Source organism: Poecilia reticulata, chromosome 1 (assembly GCF_904066995.2).
Source record: "Poecilia reticulata chromosome 1, P_reticulata-male-v2, whole genome shotgun sequence".
NCBI classification, from domain to species: domain Eukaryota; kingdom Metazoa; phylum Chordata; class Actinopteri; order Cyprinodontiformes; family Poeciliidae; genus Poecilia; species Poecilia reticulata.
The window spans coordinates 10,271,884-10,288,649 of NC_088830.1; the positions used below are offsets into that span (position 1 = coordinate 10,271,884).

The window sequence follows — 16,766 nt, forward strand, 5'->3', positions numbered from 1 at the left end:
TTCTGTGTATGACATAGAGATTCCACAATTCCTACATTTTACTAGTGTAAATGCAGCCCAAAGACAAGCAGATGATTTTTGGTAGAAAAAAAAAGCATGAACATTTTAAAGTGGTATGGATAAGTTCCCATGCAGTTACCAAAATCATGTTTGAAAACTACTATGACAAAGCAGCGTTTTTTAAAATATACTCAGATGACTGAAAGTCTTCTTAACCAGGAGCTGAAGGGTTACCCACACAGAAAAGAAGAAGAAATACAGCTGACCTAGATTGTGAATACTTAAATAATGGATAAGTTCTCAGGCCATCCAAGATGTCTGACATAATTACTGGACAGGCTTTTAAAAGAGAGGGTCACATTTCCAGCCCAGATACCGGTCAATACTCTCCTCTTTGACAAAACCCCCCACTCTCTAAAACTCATTCAACACACACATACACACACTGACACATACATAATTTGACCCATTTCTAAAACAAGTACAGAGAAAGCAAAGGTGACCCTTCACCCACTTATTACACTAATTACACATGAGCAATGATTGCTTCTGTGGTTAATCTTTTAAATTGACACAAGAGAGGAAATTAAGACATCGCTGGACTAGTGGGGGGAAAAAAAACTTTGACTTTCATGAGGGAAATCCACTGTTCCGTCTGTGCCTTACTTGATCTTGCAGCATCGAGGTTCGTTTAAAGCTGCCTTAAATCATAATTCACAAGGTGGTTAAAGATTATTGGAGTGGTCACAGTCTGTCAAATGAGAACAACATCAAACTGACATCTAATTACCTCGCTTTAAGGAGGGAGACGTGCAAATCTATCAGAAAGATTTCCCTCCCACCCCCTTTCGATATTTTCTAAATCCATTACGTCTGTGTTAAAGTCTCCTGGGCCGTACATCGTAAAACGGCACGTGTCACACTGGATCCACGGTCTGCAGATGATAACATGTAATATACATGGTCTAGAGGCAGGTCTGAAGGTCCCCAGTCAGGCGCCAGTTTGTGTGTTATGTGCTCGGCGAAGGTCTTGCTCTTACTTTAGACGGTGGATTGATTGTGTTGATGGCAGACGAAGGCACTCTGACATTTAGAGATCAATAGAACGATCATTGCACATTTAACATCTTGCATCAACAAATAAGTCGGCATTAACAAAACAGGGAAGCTTAAGCTGATGTTTTATGTGTTTGGGTCATATTTCTCAAAGGTAACCTTAGATTTTCTTTCTCCTCTGGATATCTCACATGACTGATGTTAGGCAACAGCTTAAGTAATGTGCTTGGAGTTCATACACATATATATGTATATATTTACCAAAGGAGAAGCAACTACTACCTAAGTTTACTGCTGTCATCAAGGTGGCACCAAGTTGGCTGCAAAAGTGGAACCTTGTCAATTACAGCTTTATAATCTGAGCTATAAACACCAAGTTGAAAAGATAACAAATGGAAGCAGACAAGCTCTATCTCAAAGTAATTTTACTGGCTTTAACTTTGTGTTTATGACATGTGATTACATCGTTAGCAACTTGCCAAGATGTCATTAAAACCCACTACATACTAATTTCAAGAAAACCCCATCCACCAAGAGCTAAGATCAAGGTGTCTGTTTTGACATGAGCTCGAACACAACACTAATGCATCAAACGTAGTGTGTTATTTGAATGCACTTTAAAGCTTTCTTAAGCGCACTCATGGCTTTGATTTTTTTTTACATTTTATTTTCATTTTAAATTAGTATATGATTAAGACTAAGTATGGGTGAATGCCAAATCTTAAATGACTCAAACTGGTACTGCAGACAAAAAAAATCTTAAAACATTCCGTTTTAAGATTTTTTTGTGTAGTATCATACTCACATATTTTCACATACCATGATGCTTAGTATCATACTCAATCAGAAGTACTGTTTAAGTGCTTGTGTTAATGTGAAAATAGGGAAAGCATTACCACATTGCTTAGTGAAAGCTGAAACAGGGTTAAAAGCCGTTACGTAAAGTGAAGACCACTTACCAACAGGCAATAGGTTCAGTGATGTCTACCATTTTGAATGTAAAGATAAAAAGGACAATAGTTCTCGTTGAATAGACAATAAGGTTATTTTAGAAGCTATACATTTTGATAAATAGCGTAAAAGTTTTATTTGGTCACTCCTGGAACCGTAGGCTTCAGCATATTATGTCCACATATGAGAGTAAAGCAATCCTTTTACAACAGTTTTTTTTTTTGGTGTCCTTTTCATCATCTCCACGAAACATTGACAGATGGACTGTATGCAGAGAGAGTCGGAAAGAAATCTAGAGGCTGAGAAATAGAGAACGGGGGAGGAAGGGTAGTGTTCTGACTGTGTAATCTGCCCAGAAACTGGAAATGGGCACCAATGTGAGTTCAACCAGTAACTCTCCTGGGCTTAAACTTCCACGCTGAAGACTCTTTTCAGCATGACCTGGTAACTCTTACGCATGATGCGTTCACTGACCAGAAAAAGTTCTGAATATTACGTTTCCCTCTTTGTCAGTCACCAGTTAGGGTTAGCAAGCTGAAATGTGTACCATACCGGTTTCCAGTCGATTTCTCTGTGAATTTCTGGTGAGGTGCTCACATGGCAACTTGAAACCTTAGCTGTCCTTCAGTTAGCTCCAAATAGAAAACCATTAAACAGCTACAGCAAAACCTCTTTCTATTTAAAATAACTTTTTAGAATAAGCAGATCTTCTATGCTCCAGAACAAAGGGTTCATAAATAAACTGCCTGAACTTCGCATCTAACAAGTTTTATTGTGCACTTAACAGTTTTACTACACAGCGTTAACCAACCGCCAAATGTTAAACTTAATGAGAGAAATGGAAATGAGGTAAACGCTTAGACCTTTTCTTTCTACTACAGAAACTGGTGGTGGTAGCAGGATAAAACAGGGTCATAAAGGCATCACTGCTTGTGGGGGGATGGGAATGAGACTGAGCCAATTGTGACCTCAGTCCCAAAAAAAGGGGTTTCACAATTAAAACTTGTAAAGCTATAACTACAGCTAAATGAATGAACAAAAGTGAGGAAAAATTAAGCCTCACTCACTCACTCACTCACTCACTCACTCACTCACTCACTCACTCACTCACTCACTCACTCACTCACTCACTCACTCACTCACTCACTCACTCACTCACTCACTCACTCACTCACTCACTCACTCACTCACTCACTCACTCACTCACAAAACACACTGAGGCCAGCTGGGAGGTAAAGTCTATTGCTTGATGCATTGACAAGCATCCATTTACAATTCTGATTTAAATTGCAATACTGTATTCTCCTAATGTTTACATATAACCAAATTTTGACAAAAGCGAAAGGTGGAACTCTCAAGTTTGTAGGTGTGGCAACAAGACTGTGTATGGCAAACACATAACAAGTGGTTGGCAGAAAAAGCAATTCATCTTGCACGCTCTGCACTAGAAAAATAAAAAGGGCTTCAAGAGCCACACCACAAATATGCATTAAAAGGATTTACAATCATAGTCAACAGGCGTAAAGCACCAAGGTTTTTGGAACATGAAGCACTCATGAGAGTAAAATCCCAAAATTTGAAGATGTAACATCTCGTTTCCTCTAAGTGGTACAAAATGGATTATGCGGTTTTGGTATTATATTATATGGTCTAGAGAGCATTTTCACTGCCAGTTAAGAGTCTCTAGCACTTTATCAAGTCCAGAAAACCCAAACTGCAATGGGACAATCTGACAGAAGCAAGGTTGCCATGCATCGTCCCCACCAGGCCCTCTGACCACTATGAGCATGCAAGCAAAGACACAACAACTGAGACAGATGGAGGGGGATTCAAACTAGAAACCCACCAGTTACAGGATGAACTCCTACCACCATCGCTCCCTGAGCCAAAACCAAAACAACTAAGGTTTTGTGGCAAGAAGTGATGTTTTCTGTCTCACAATCAATGAACTGTGTTGTGGGACACCAGTAGTTCTGCAGTAACCATACTGTACTACAGGTCCTTCTCAAAAAATTAGCATATTGTGATAAAGTTCATTATTTTCCATAATGTAATGATAAAAATTAAACTGTCATATATTTTAGATTCATTGCACATTAACTTAAATATTTCAGGCCTTTTATTGTTTTAAAAATGATGATTGTGGCATACAGCTCATGAACCCCCCTTAATCCCCGTCTCAAAAAATGAGCATATTTCATCTAACCAATAAAAGAAGCGTGTTTTAATATCAAAAAAGTCAACCTTCAAATAATTATGTTCAGTTACGCACTCAATACTTGGTCAGGAATCCTTTTCCAGCCTTCAATGCGACGTGGCATGAAGGCAATCAGCCTGTGACTCTGCTGAGGTGTTATGGAGGCCCAGGATGCTTTGATGACGGCCTGAAGCTCATCCAGAGTTTTGGGTCTTGCGTCTCTCAACTTTCTCTTCACAATATCCCACAGATTCTCTATGGGGTTCAGGTCAGGAGAGTTGGCAGGACAATTGAGCACAGTAATACCGTGGTCAGTAAACCAGTGGTTTTGGCACTGTGAGCAGGTGCCAAGTTGTGCTGAAAAATGAAATCTTCAACTCCATAAAGCTTTTCAGCAGATGGAAGCATGAAGTGCTCCAAAATCTCCTGATAGCTGCTGCATTGACCCTGCCCTTGATAAAACACAGTGGACCAACACCAGCAGCGGACATGGCTCCCCAGACCATCACTGACTGCGGGTACTTGACACTGGACTTCTGGCCTTTTGGCATTTCCTTCTCCCCAGTCTTCCTCCAGACTCTGGCACCTTGATTTCCGAATGACATGCAAAATTTGCTTTCATCCGAAAAAAGTACTTTGGACCACTGAGCAGCAGTCCAGTGCTGCTTCTCTGTAACCAGGTCAGTCGCGTCTGCTGCTGTTTCTGGTTCAAAAGTGGCTTGACCTTTGACCTGGGGAATGCGGCACCTGTAGCCCTTTTCCTGCACACGCCTGTGCACAGTGGCTCTAGATGTTTCTACTCCAGACTCAGTCCATTGCTTCCGCAGGTCCTCCAAGGTCTGGAATCGGCCCTTCTCCACAATCTTTCTCAGGGTCCGGTCACCTCTTCTTGTTGTGCAGCGTTTTCTGCCACACTTTTTCCTTCCCACTGAGGTGCCTTGATACAACACTCTGCGAACAACCTATTCGTTCAGAAATTTCTTTCTGTGTCTTACCCTCTTACTTGAGGGTGTCAATGATGGCCTTCTGGACAGCAGTCAGGTCAGCAGTCTTACCCATGATTGCGGTTTTGAGTAATGAACCAGGCTGGGAGTTTTTAAAAGCCTCAAGAATCTTTTGCAGGTGTTTAGAGTTACTTTGTTGATTCAGATGATTAGGTTAACTGCTCGTTCAGAGAACCTTTTCATGATATGCTAATTTTCTGAAACAGGGATTTTGGGTTTTTATGAGCTGTATGCCAAAATCATCAGTATTAAAACAATAAAAGACCTGAAATTTTTCAGTTGGTGTGCAATTAATCTAAAATATATGACAGTTTATTTTTTTATCATTACATTATGGAAAATAATGAACTTTATCACAATATGCTAATTTTTTGAGAAGGACCTGTATTGTCCGATGAACCTAAAACTAAAGGGAGCCAAGAAATGGTGCGGTACGGGTCGGTTGTGTTGGCCACTTTTTGCCAAAAAAGTGTAATGAACCGCATTTACCTGTGCTGTACTACTCAGTGGAAAGAATCAAAACAAACTCAATCTAATGTCACCATAAAGTGAATGTGTGTCAGTCATTGATGAGGTTAAGGATCTTGGATAAGGTCAACTCATTGTGTTAAAAATGTGCAGGGTTCCTAATGGAAGCTGCTACAAATGCAATCTCAATAATCAATCTATCCTTCTGAATCACGTTTGAATCAACTCCTGGTGTGCCGAAGGAGTCCTGCCAATAGAGGCCGTGCCTGTGATAAAACAGAGTGAAGGGAAGACATAGATGACCGGAAGAGGCAAACAAGGTGACTGAGAGAAAACGGATGCAACGATGCAGCAATTTGCTCTCCGCAAACAGCCACCACAGACATCGGCACGTGATCAAACACATAAGCATGCATGTGCGGAGTTTGCCTGAGTAAAAGACAGGGTGGGAGATGTGCTCTCTGTGCGGCTGGGCAAAGAGACTGCGGGGCTGAAACCCATCACTAACGCACGGATTAGTTCACACGTGCACACTGCCTTTTAATCTCCACCACTGACAAAGGTTTGAAGGCAGCACAAAGGAAAGGAGGCGAGAGACAGAGACATGGAGCAAATGAAAGAGATGAGCATGGAAATCGAGCCAGGTGGGGGTGGGGGTGGGCGGAAGAGAGGCAGGCAGAGGAACATCGAGAAGGAAGATGGGGAAATGCTTTACGCTGCACAATGATCACGCCCCTGAAAAGTTGAACATTTACTTCCACTAATCTCCTTTTTGATTCAAAGTCTGCAGAACAGAACTTTCCCAACAACAGGCCTTGTTTTCTCCTCAGAATATCCGTCACTGAAAAGGAGACTCGAATGTGGTCAGGACCTAAAAATGTGCCCTGTGAGATTCAGCCTGATGTGCCGTGTAATAGGAACAGAATCTTCTTATTCCAACTGAGAGGAAATATCTTTGATGTAGCCTCACATTTTCTACATAAATTAAGCCGCACAAGCTTGTCAAGGTGAGTCCCTCCATTACTGACGGTGGCAGTTAGATTGACTGTGCTTTAACTTTATTCACTCTTACATGACAATGAAGACGTTCTCTCAAGGTTTTGTTGATGAGAAAGTACGTGAAGCAGCATTTATGAAAGTATCAGAAGAGCCGGAGACTTCTCCCCCTCATGTTTAAGCTCATCGCTCTCATTGGTCAAAAGCTAACCTCTATGATTGGTCCACAGGCAGTGGTGTTTCTCCTTTCTCCCCAGCTGTGGGGCTAAAAATAGAAGCCACGTTCATATTTAGCACACAGTCTTGCATATTCTGCAACCACATTTCTTTCTCTTAATTTTTCACTCTTTTCCTTTCTTAGCCGTGACTAAACAGCACGAAGGTCAATGTGACAGCGCGCTGTAAGATTTGGCCGCGCAAACAGAGACATTCCTTCCTGGAAGACTCTGTATTGTGTTAACGTTTTAAGAGCACAGGCTGGACAGACTACGAACCTCGTCATGTGGGAGGAAGAAGACAATGTGCGGAACATTACAGATCAGCGTGAACATTCAGTCGCTAATAAATGTGATTAATTGGAACACCTGCTGCAAGCAATAAATAAGAGAATAAATCACGTCTTTTCACACAGTGTGCATTTTATTTAACAGCAGACTGAGCCCATATGCCAATACACCTTTAGCAAATCAAACAGTTACTCCACTCTTCAGTGTAATGTGGTGTAGTGTGTGGAAAAAATAACGGCTTAACTAGGAGGCTGTGTTTTCCGAAACTTTGCAAAAGTATGCACACCATTCGCACTGGTTCGCATTTTGACATGTTAAAACGACAAACTTTATGTTGTTCATTGGGACTTTATTTGAAAGATCCGACACAAACCAGTGCACAATTGTAAATGGGAAGGTATGTGTTGCATTCTTTTAAATGTTTATAGAATTAAAAGTCTAAAAAACGTGATTTGCATTTAGGTCACTCTGAGGCACAGCTTTCCCTTGCAATTGCATCTGCAGTCTTTTGGGGCAGGTCTGTATCTTTGTTTCACATCTACAGACTAAGTTTGATGAAACTGAATGGTTTGAAAAAGACGTCTGTGAACGTCTATTTTCAAGTCTTTCCTCATGTTCTCAGTTGCACAGGTCTGGACTTTGACTGGACCATTCTAACAGATGAACATTCTTTGATCTCTGGTTGTATGCTTAGGGACGTCCGGCTAGAAAAACATGAATCTGTACCCTGGTCTCATAGGGGTGGGCATTTATCACAGTTTATCATTTATAGTGCTCAGTTTCTTGTCATGACAAGATTTTTGATTTGATGATAAATTCCAATTAATTTTTCTTTTTTTTAAACTGTTCATATTGTCGGGATTGCTATTTTTATTGTTTACTCAACAGTGTTTTTAATGAGACAAATATATTTGAAGATGTGATTAAAAGTAGTTAACATGTGCAGTTTAGTGACACAAGTCACACACTTCTTTATGTGACTGGTATCCTAAATAAGCGCATTACAAATGGGTATGGTTTCCAGAGCAGTATTTGTGTTTGTGGTACTACGAATGTTGTGTCATGCAGTCACAGCTTTACAGTAACAGAATATTGTGATAAGTATTACCCACCCTTAGTCTTAAGCCTTTTGCAGCCTCCCACAGTTTTTCTTCCAGGACTACTCTCAATTTAGCTCCAACCAACTTCCCATCAACTTTGCCCGGCTTTCTGTCCCAGCTTAAAAGAAGTTTTCCTTCTCCATGATGCAGCAGTAGTATAATTTTGCTGACATTTTATTGTTATGTCCCTTTGAGTAACTCTTTCATATAAATTTAAGTTATTTCAGATGTGTAAATTTTAGGGACTTCCTCCCCAGTTTTGCTTGATTGCAGTTTACTTGTTTTACAGTGACAGCTACACCCTTGATAACCAGAAAACAGAAGTAAAAGCTACATTGTAAAAAGGCTGTATGGGAGCAAAACAAAAACTCAGCAGAACATACAGTGAATGATAGACCTCAAAATTATGATACATGTAAAATTTAATGTTTATGGCTCGTCTCCAAGTAAGTCCAAGTGTGGGCGTTGTGCAAACAAGAAACATAAGCTTTACGACAGCACAATGTAACTTCCTCATTAGGGATCTTAAGACTTCGAGCTATTTCCATCCTCCAACTGTAGTGGCAGGTGAGAACATCCCACTTCGGTAATAATAGTACAAAAAGGCTTGCTGTACACAAATCTGGAGTACGGATTAGCCTTGCGTGCTACTCAAGGTGTCCCTTAGTCAGGTTTGTTTGACCGATTACCCGGCTCATCTCATTACCCTGTCAATTACTTCCTTGTCCTCTGGGACCATCGTTAGGTAAGCCAGAGCCAAGAGAGACCATTGACAACACGAAACGGATGGCCTCGGAGAGAAGGCGGTTAAAAAAAAACTCCCCGGCACGTGTGTTCTCTCAAGCTGGACTCAGTAGACCAAAGATCAGGTCCCTTAAGCTGCTTTTCTAAGGCAAGAAAAGCTTACAAGTTGTCACGTTGGTCAGAACAAACAGGTTCTGTTTTAGGCCCTGCAGGGGAGCCTGAGAATAGGTTGTGCTCAGTGGGAAGAGAACTGAGAGATTGCTAAAAGAGGTTTCCTTTCTTTAAGGAACATCATGTTTGAATGCTCACCAAAGCTCATGGCTGGAAGAATGCTTGTGAGTTTGTGGTCCACTGGTTATGAAAAATTAATGTATAAAGTCCTTCTCATCTGGCATTTGAAAAATACAATTCTATTTGAAGGAACAGGCAAAACACCATGGCTATAAAATATTAATGAGCAGATGTAGAAGCTTTGAACAACAAGAAATTGAAGGATTAACAGTGCAAATCATGTGCTGAGAGATGGGAACTGAGATATGTATATTTCATAATACCTCAATGGAAATTCTTAGTCATTTTACATGAATTACAAAAATCCTTTCATCAGCCCAGTAGAAACTTCAAGTGTACAGTCATTAGAAACTGAACTCATTGTACTGATCGTTAGTTGTCCAATTGGACTTGAATCAATCCCTCCAACTCTGGAGGAGTTCAAGAATACCCAAGCAAACAGTTAATGCCCCAAATTTTGTCCGCTGGACAAAAACAGTGCAAGACAATAATACACGTGTGTGTATGCAGCAAAATAAACTTTTGCGCTTACTTGATGTCAATATATTTCAGAGAGCTCTGGAAGACCTAGACACAATTAAATTTACCAAGTCTTTCCAAATTTGTAGGGAGCAAACTTGGTAATAGAATAGTTTCTTGTAATTGGGAATGCCATAGTAACATCTACCAAAAGGAATGTTGTTAATGCTGGAATTTATAGTTTTTGCATTGAAATGAAAGAAGTTTCAGTAAATGAGAAATGCTGCGTTCAGACCGAATGTGTTTCATGTCAAAAAGGTGTCAAAAGCCTCAAGTTGGACGCTTGATTTCAAGCGTCAGGATTACTCTAGATGCGTGTCTTTCCACACTTTGCTCAGACGCGCATTTAGAGCGACTGGGAGGAGCCTCTTGACATTTCTTGTCCTCTGCTGGTCTCTTTGTACAATGGCAGAAGAAACTGAGAAGGACTTGGCTTTATTTACTGAAGCAAGAGAACATCGTCATCAAGCAGCTCTGGTCTGTGTCTGGATCTACCGGATAATTCAAAGTTCTGAGTTTGTTGAGTTCCACAACCTACTCCAGGTGCTGTGCGTTGATAAGGGTCGCTTTCGGTGTCATCTTAGTCTCACCCAAACCCAGTTTGATGACTCACAATGGTGCCTGCATTTCTTGCCAGGACACAAGATTTTCCAAGATTTTTCCAAGTCTTAAAGTCTGCTGCTTTGGATGCGTTGTACATGCATTAAAGGCTCGAGATCTGAAACGCGCAGTGCTAAACACACCGCAAGGCTTCTCGACGTGCCCTAAATGTGTGACCACCATCGACTTTGCATGTAATCCAGTCGCCCCTAACACTCAAGTCCCGTTTAGTCTAAACGCACTATGGCTTCTTAGCAATTGTGCCTCCGCATTTGGAATCAAAAGTATTATCCTCAAAATAGTACAAAAAACCTAAAGATGAACTGAAGCCATAAAGATGAGATGTGAATGATCATCCAACAGTTTGTCACGTTTAAAAGAAAATCCATGTGATCAAAGTAGTGAAAACACAGGGCTCATGTCCTTTTCTTATTAACTCTACCGAAGCTGCATACTTTGGTGACATCTGGAAGTTGAACAAGGTTGCTATGGGGAACAAGATCAAAGCATTGAGTGAGCAGAGCAAGTTATCTCCTTCCAAGTATTTGGAATGTGTTTGTGGTTTTTTTCCCTCTCTTTCGGTGCCCTTTAGCCGTCGCCACCGTCTCGGCAAGTCTGCGCACTGCAGAGGTTATCAACACCTGTGCTAGTCATGCAAGGCAGATCATCTCGCCGTCTGCCGATACACGGGCTTGATAAATGTTGGAAAATGCTGTGGTTAGGTCTCAAGATGGATCAAAAGCTGCTGGTGGTGCTGCTGCAGCAGAGGGTGGAGAATCATGGCATAAGCCAGACACACTTGGGTGAACAACTACGCCTGATACGTGTAACTTACAGCCAGGCACACGCTGTAGGGGAATTGGATTAGCTGCTGGCAAAGAAAGAGGATTATAAATGTTTGACTTTAAATGTGCTTCTGAAAGATGGATTAACAATAGCCTTCTTATCCGTATTTTCTTTCCTCGTGGAAATATGAATTACTAAGCTGTAATATAATATTCACTGTGTTGAGTATATGGTGTCAGTGTGGGAATTGGCAAAGTGCCAAGCAGAAAGTCGCATCCATTTCTCATAGGCGTGACTGTCATTAAGTTTGGGCTTAATGACAGTGACATAATTGCTAATAACCTCTTTCAGACTGTAGCTTGGTGCTTTGTCAGCAATGACGGAAAACCCACAATGATTCTGCTTTCCTCCATCTACAGGCTTTGCCACGGCCTGTCCTGATTGGCAGAAGTGGTTACATTCCATAAATGGCCATCGAAGCACGGCGCACAACACAGATAAGCATCGAGAGTCTCCAAAACCGTCTCCGTACAGTGAACACACAAATGAGCCGACGCTATTATCAGAATGCATTTGTGTAGGCAGGAACACTGTAAAACGCAGGCCTGCGCAGACGCTGCAATCTGCCAAGGCCAGTCAGTTCGAAAAGCCTGGCTTGTGCATGTGAGCACCAAAATGACACATCAACTCTCATCTATATTTAACCCACTGAATCTCCTTCCAATGTTCTCATCCTTTCAGAGGAAGTTGCCAGGGAGTGTGGTGAGAGAAAGAAGAAAAGAAAAAAAAAAAGCTGAGGTGATATCTAATTACTCTGAATTGATTCATCCTCCTACGTCTCTTCAATGCAACCCACACACTGACAGAATGAAATACAAGTAAGGCTTGTTTCTGTTTGCAATAAATACTTTAGGTCTAGCTGCTCCTAAGCTGCTCCTATTTATAGAGTCAAAGGGAACCCTTTACAGGTTGACTCTTGAAACCTGCAGAGTCACAGAGCGTAAACACTGTATGTGGGTGGCAATCTTGATCTGATTAGGGCTTTTCTTAGTTTCTTCAAAGGATAGGTGGGTAAAAAAAAAAAGAAAAGAAAAGAAAAATCACAAACCAGTATCTGAAAAGTCACTTCCTCACCCTGCAGATAGAAATCATTACAAGCGCCCAAGATAAGCTTTCTAGAACAACATACAAGCTTGGAAACCACCATACATTCATTACTTTAGATAAAGAGTTGACTTTTCTGTAGTGCCAACATTCTCTACCAATCAATAAAAACTTCAGCGTGATAAAAAATTTAAAAATCATCACAGGCTTTCAGTTTACATTTATTTTCTTGCATGTTTCTGATCACATGTCAAAGCCCTAAAATACGAAGACAGGCAGCCTTAGCACTTACTGTACAGACTTGCTGTACCCTCCAGGTAGCATTCAAAATACAAACTGGGGGAAAACATACATTAAACAGATTTTATTTAAAAACAGGGTCAAATGTGAGTATTTTTTATTTTTTTTTAGATTTTGTTGGCTCTAGTGGCCTTTATTTGAAAGTAGTTTGACAGGAAAGACGGGGAAGACATGCGGCAAATGTCACCAGGCCGGGAATCGAGCCTGTGACCACCGGCATGAGGACTAAGGCCTCAATACATGGGTTGTGCTTTGCCCCTGCACCACCACATGTGAGTTTTTGAAAAAAGAGCAAGAACTATACTTACACTAGGCCCAAAGGACATGACAGTCAAACATATTTCGCATACAAAAAATTAATAAATGTTTCTGGGACAGCTGCAAACAACAGCAATGGACGGCAAAGTCACTTCTCTTTACCCGAAGGGAGTTCGTATTTGCTTCAAAATACAAACTGATGGGATGATGGAAACAATTATTGTTGTTGTGCTTCTCATCACTACTTATTCCAACCTTTGAGCTTATTTGGAGAGCAACAGAGAAAACAACACAAACTTCAGAAACCGCACCATTTTACTGTATGGAGGTGAATTCCTGGAAACTGTCTGGGAATGTGTCAGTGTTAGCTGAAGAGGAAGAGATTACTTTAAAAAAAGTACCAAACTTGTTTTCTACCAAAGTGAAAGCGAAACCAATTGAACTTGTTTTCCCATAAAGGAAGGGTGTGCCAGCATGTGACTGGAATTGCCAACTCACCTGTTTTTTTCCAGTTCATTGTGTGTCGACCTACAGAAAAAACATAAAGAAAGAAAACATAAGTGGCGAGTTCTACACAAGCAAAGAGTGAAATACAGACGTTACATTTTCTGAAATAACCTAATACAGTCCTGAACAAAATCTTAAGAGCAAGGGAGAAAGGAAGTTATAAAGCATTGACATTTTGCATGAAAAGATTACAAGGGCAGTTTCAAAATTCAAAAAAGATAAAGACAGGACAAAAAAAACAAGCCATTATGTCTTAGAACATGGGAGGTTGCTGAGCCAATGCTGTACAGGTTTGACACAATAGTAGTTATTTTATATTTCTTAAAAGATACACAGGGTCACAAAAAGTAAATGGCTCTGAGTGAAAGCATCCGGTGGGGTGTCTGTTATTTGTTCTGTTTCTTCCTACCATTTCTTCTTCTATTCTGAGGCTCAACTTACAACCTCGTTACGATCCAGCAGCGCAAAGTGAAAACACATGTGACTTTTCCCTCTGGTCTCAAGACTTTAATCAGGAAAGTATGCAAAAGAACATCTACTTGTAATCTGAGAATAGGTATACGAGGTCGACAAACACAGGCTCAGATTTGGGACGTGAAAACTGTTCAAGACACTAATAAATCCAGCATACAGGAGACCTTACATGAGCAAATATTAACATGACATCCAGGCATTCACTGCAGCATCATAAAGCCTCTTACTGAACAACGCACAACAGAGCTCTTTGAGGACGAGTGTGACATTGAAGGCACTTATGTTTCCTCTGAGTAGAGCATTAGAGTGTGTGTGCATGTGGGCAGCTGTACACACACACACACAGCAGCATCCAGGCTCAGTCCCCTGTTAATAATGCGAAGTGAATCAGCTGATGCCTGAGAGTGTCTTTGTATGGAAACAAACTGAAAGGAGTCCAGGCCTCCTCCTGATTCCTAAATGGCCAAGTCCCCCCCAACCTCCCCCCCCCCCCAACACAGAAACTACATCCTGCCTTCTCTGAATGAGGCTCGGGTTCATGTTTTTTTTTTTACTTTTGTACACTGGTTATGATGCGTAACGGTGGCAACAAGGATTTGTTTTTACAACTGGGAGCAGCTGATTAGAATCTCAAATAGCCTCAAATAATCCTTGAACTATGACCCCAAATGCCACAGGAGTTTAAAGTGAGGCTTCATGGATGCAGGTCACGAAGTATAAGGAAGGAGAAGGAAGTTCAAACCATCTTTTCTAGGACTGAAACTATCGTGATTAATCGATTACAGCAATAATCACCACCAAATTTACTCATTGATTGTCAACTGGAGTATACAGACTCTAAAAACGGCTATTTGCTGAAAGAACAACACAGTCAGTGCAGTAATTTAGACAAAACCGCATGAAAATATATACTTTTTGCATTTAAGAAGAAAACCTTCTTTGTCTATAAATATGTTCAGTCATACACTAAAGGACTGCTTCGTTACCGCATTTTTTTTCTTATTTATAAATGTAGTTTAATAGTTTTTTATTTGTATCTTTTAATGCATCTCTAATGCTGTGTTAAATGAAAAGCCTGCAAAATGTGCCAATATTTTTATCCAATTAATAAATTAATTGTCAGAATATTCTATAGCATAATTGATTGCTAAAAATAATCATCGGTTGCAGCCCTAATGTCTTCCATCCAACGGGCGAGGATTATATCCTCGACTCTGACGTCTCTGTCCGGATGTCTAAACATACAGCCAGTCAGGAATTTAGAGAAGAGCGGCAAAAGCAAATGAGGTGGAGTAGTAGTGCTTGGAAACAACTGGATGTGTCATCTAAGACTCATTGCTGTGGAAATTGATTTGTTAGCATGTCATGACAGTCATATAGCCAAGTATGTAGTTAAAAGCGTCTTCAGAATCACTGCAAGACTGACTGATACTGGAGATCCTTCCTTCCCTCAGCATCCACAACGACTCATTGAGTCGACATGAGATGCAACATTTAATTTCTCTACAGGATAAATAAAGTATTTTAGATTTGAATTGAATTGAACTTTTTTCACTTTCCTTCACAATTCTGAACCAGGCACCCATCCGCACAGGTCAGGAAAGAGAAGCAGCCAAGAGGCCTTGTTGTAACTCAGGAGCTGCAGACATCTTGAAATTGTTGTCCTTCACAAATCGAGTATGTATGGAAGCACGTCAAGAAGAAAACCAAAGAAAGGTTTCTAAAGCTGTTCAGAGTTCATGGGAAGAAAAATTCAGCTTGGGGCGAGGCGGATGATAAGTCTCTGGATGTGCAAATCAGGTGGAAACACGCCTCGAAAGTCTTTCAGCCAAAAGTGCTTAAACACTAAGGCAGGACACTCAGATTTTAGTTTGCAAAATTATTTCACAAACCACAAATTGTTTTTTCTGAAATATAACGGTAATTCACTGCTTTGTGTTGGTCTTCTATCGCAGAGAATCCTCAAAAACAACCATAGATGTTTGAAGCTGTAATGTTACACATATTTAAAAAAAAAAAAAGGTCAGAGTGAAATATTTTCCTTCTCTTTACAATAGAATAATAAGGCCTCTATAGTTACTATTGTGCTCAAGTGACAACAGACTGCACACGTCAACATTTACGACAAATAAAAGGAGCGGCAACATACATTAGTCACTGATAAGCTGCTAATTGTTGTTTACCTGAAACTCTCTTAAGTACCTGAACTAAAGGTTTCCATTTGCATCAACTATATTTCAGTGGTCATGCTTGGAAACTCCCATCTACAAGACATTCAGTCAAACACATCACAATCAAAAATAAGTTAAGCTTGCCAAACGTTTTCAGAAAAATTCCACTTTTAAAAAGGGACCAGGTCTCCAGAACCTGGTCCCTGGACTCTATCTGTGAGTCCGCCAAACGGAAGATGAATGAATGAGTGTGTTAATTTTTTTTTTCATCATTTGCGTCAATAGTTGTCAGCAACATTCGGGTCGCTTAGTAGCCCTAATCCCATTTTAGCAGGACAATTAAAACTTGTTTTTTCACAAAAAGAAATGTGTTTGTTTTCAGCTCATTATTGCTCTTTTAGGAATAAAGAGCAGCGTTTTCACAGGACATAAACACATTATGGGAGCAATTACAGCATGTCAAGGAGAGTAGCTTCCACTCCGTTAAAACATTCATCAAAACAGGACGCTTATGCAAACTGAAAATTATGCTAGAAATAACTTGTACGACGGAGAATTGGGGCCAGACTAAGAGTTTGTTTTTTCAATATTACGGGAATAAAATCCTAGAACTGGTAAGATAAAGACATAATTTTGCTTGATAGTTATCAAGATCTGATTTGACCAGTTCATCATTTTCATCATTCTTTCTTCCAAATAGACAGTGATTTGCTTTAATGTCCTGCTGCTGATAA

At 40.4% G+C, this 16,766-nt stretch overlaps 1 protein-coding gene across 2 annotated transcripts in view; it reads right to left on the bottom strand.

Moving 5' to 3' along the window:
* Positions 1–16,766, bottom strand: part of mxi1 (max interactor 1, dimerization protein) — a 40,610-nt gene that overhangs the window by 15,117 nt on the left and 8,727 nt on the right. For both annotated transcript variants that reach the window (XM_008410321.3, XM_008410404.3), the window contains exon 3: positions 13,379–13,408. In XM_008410321.3, the coding sequence (XP_008408543.1) occupies positions 13,379–13,408 (30 nt within the window). The remainder of the gene's footprint in view (positions 1–13,378; positions 13,409–16,766) is intronic.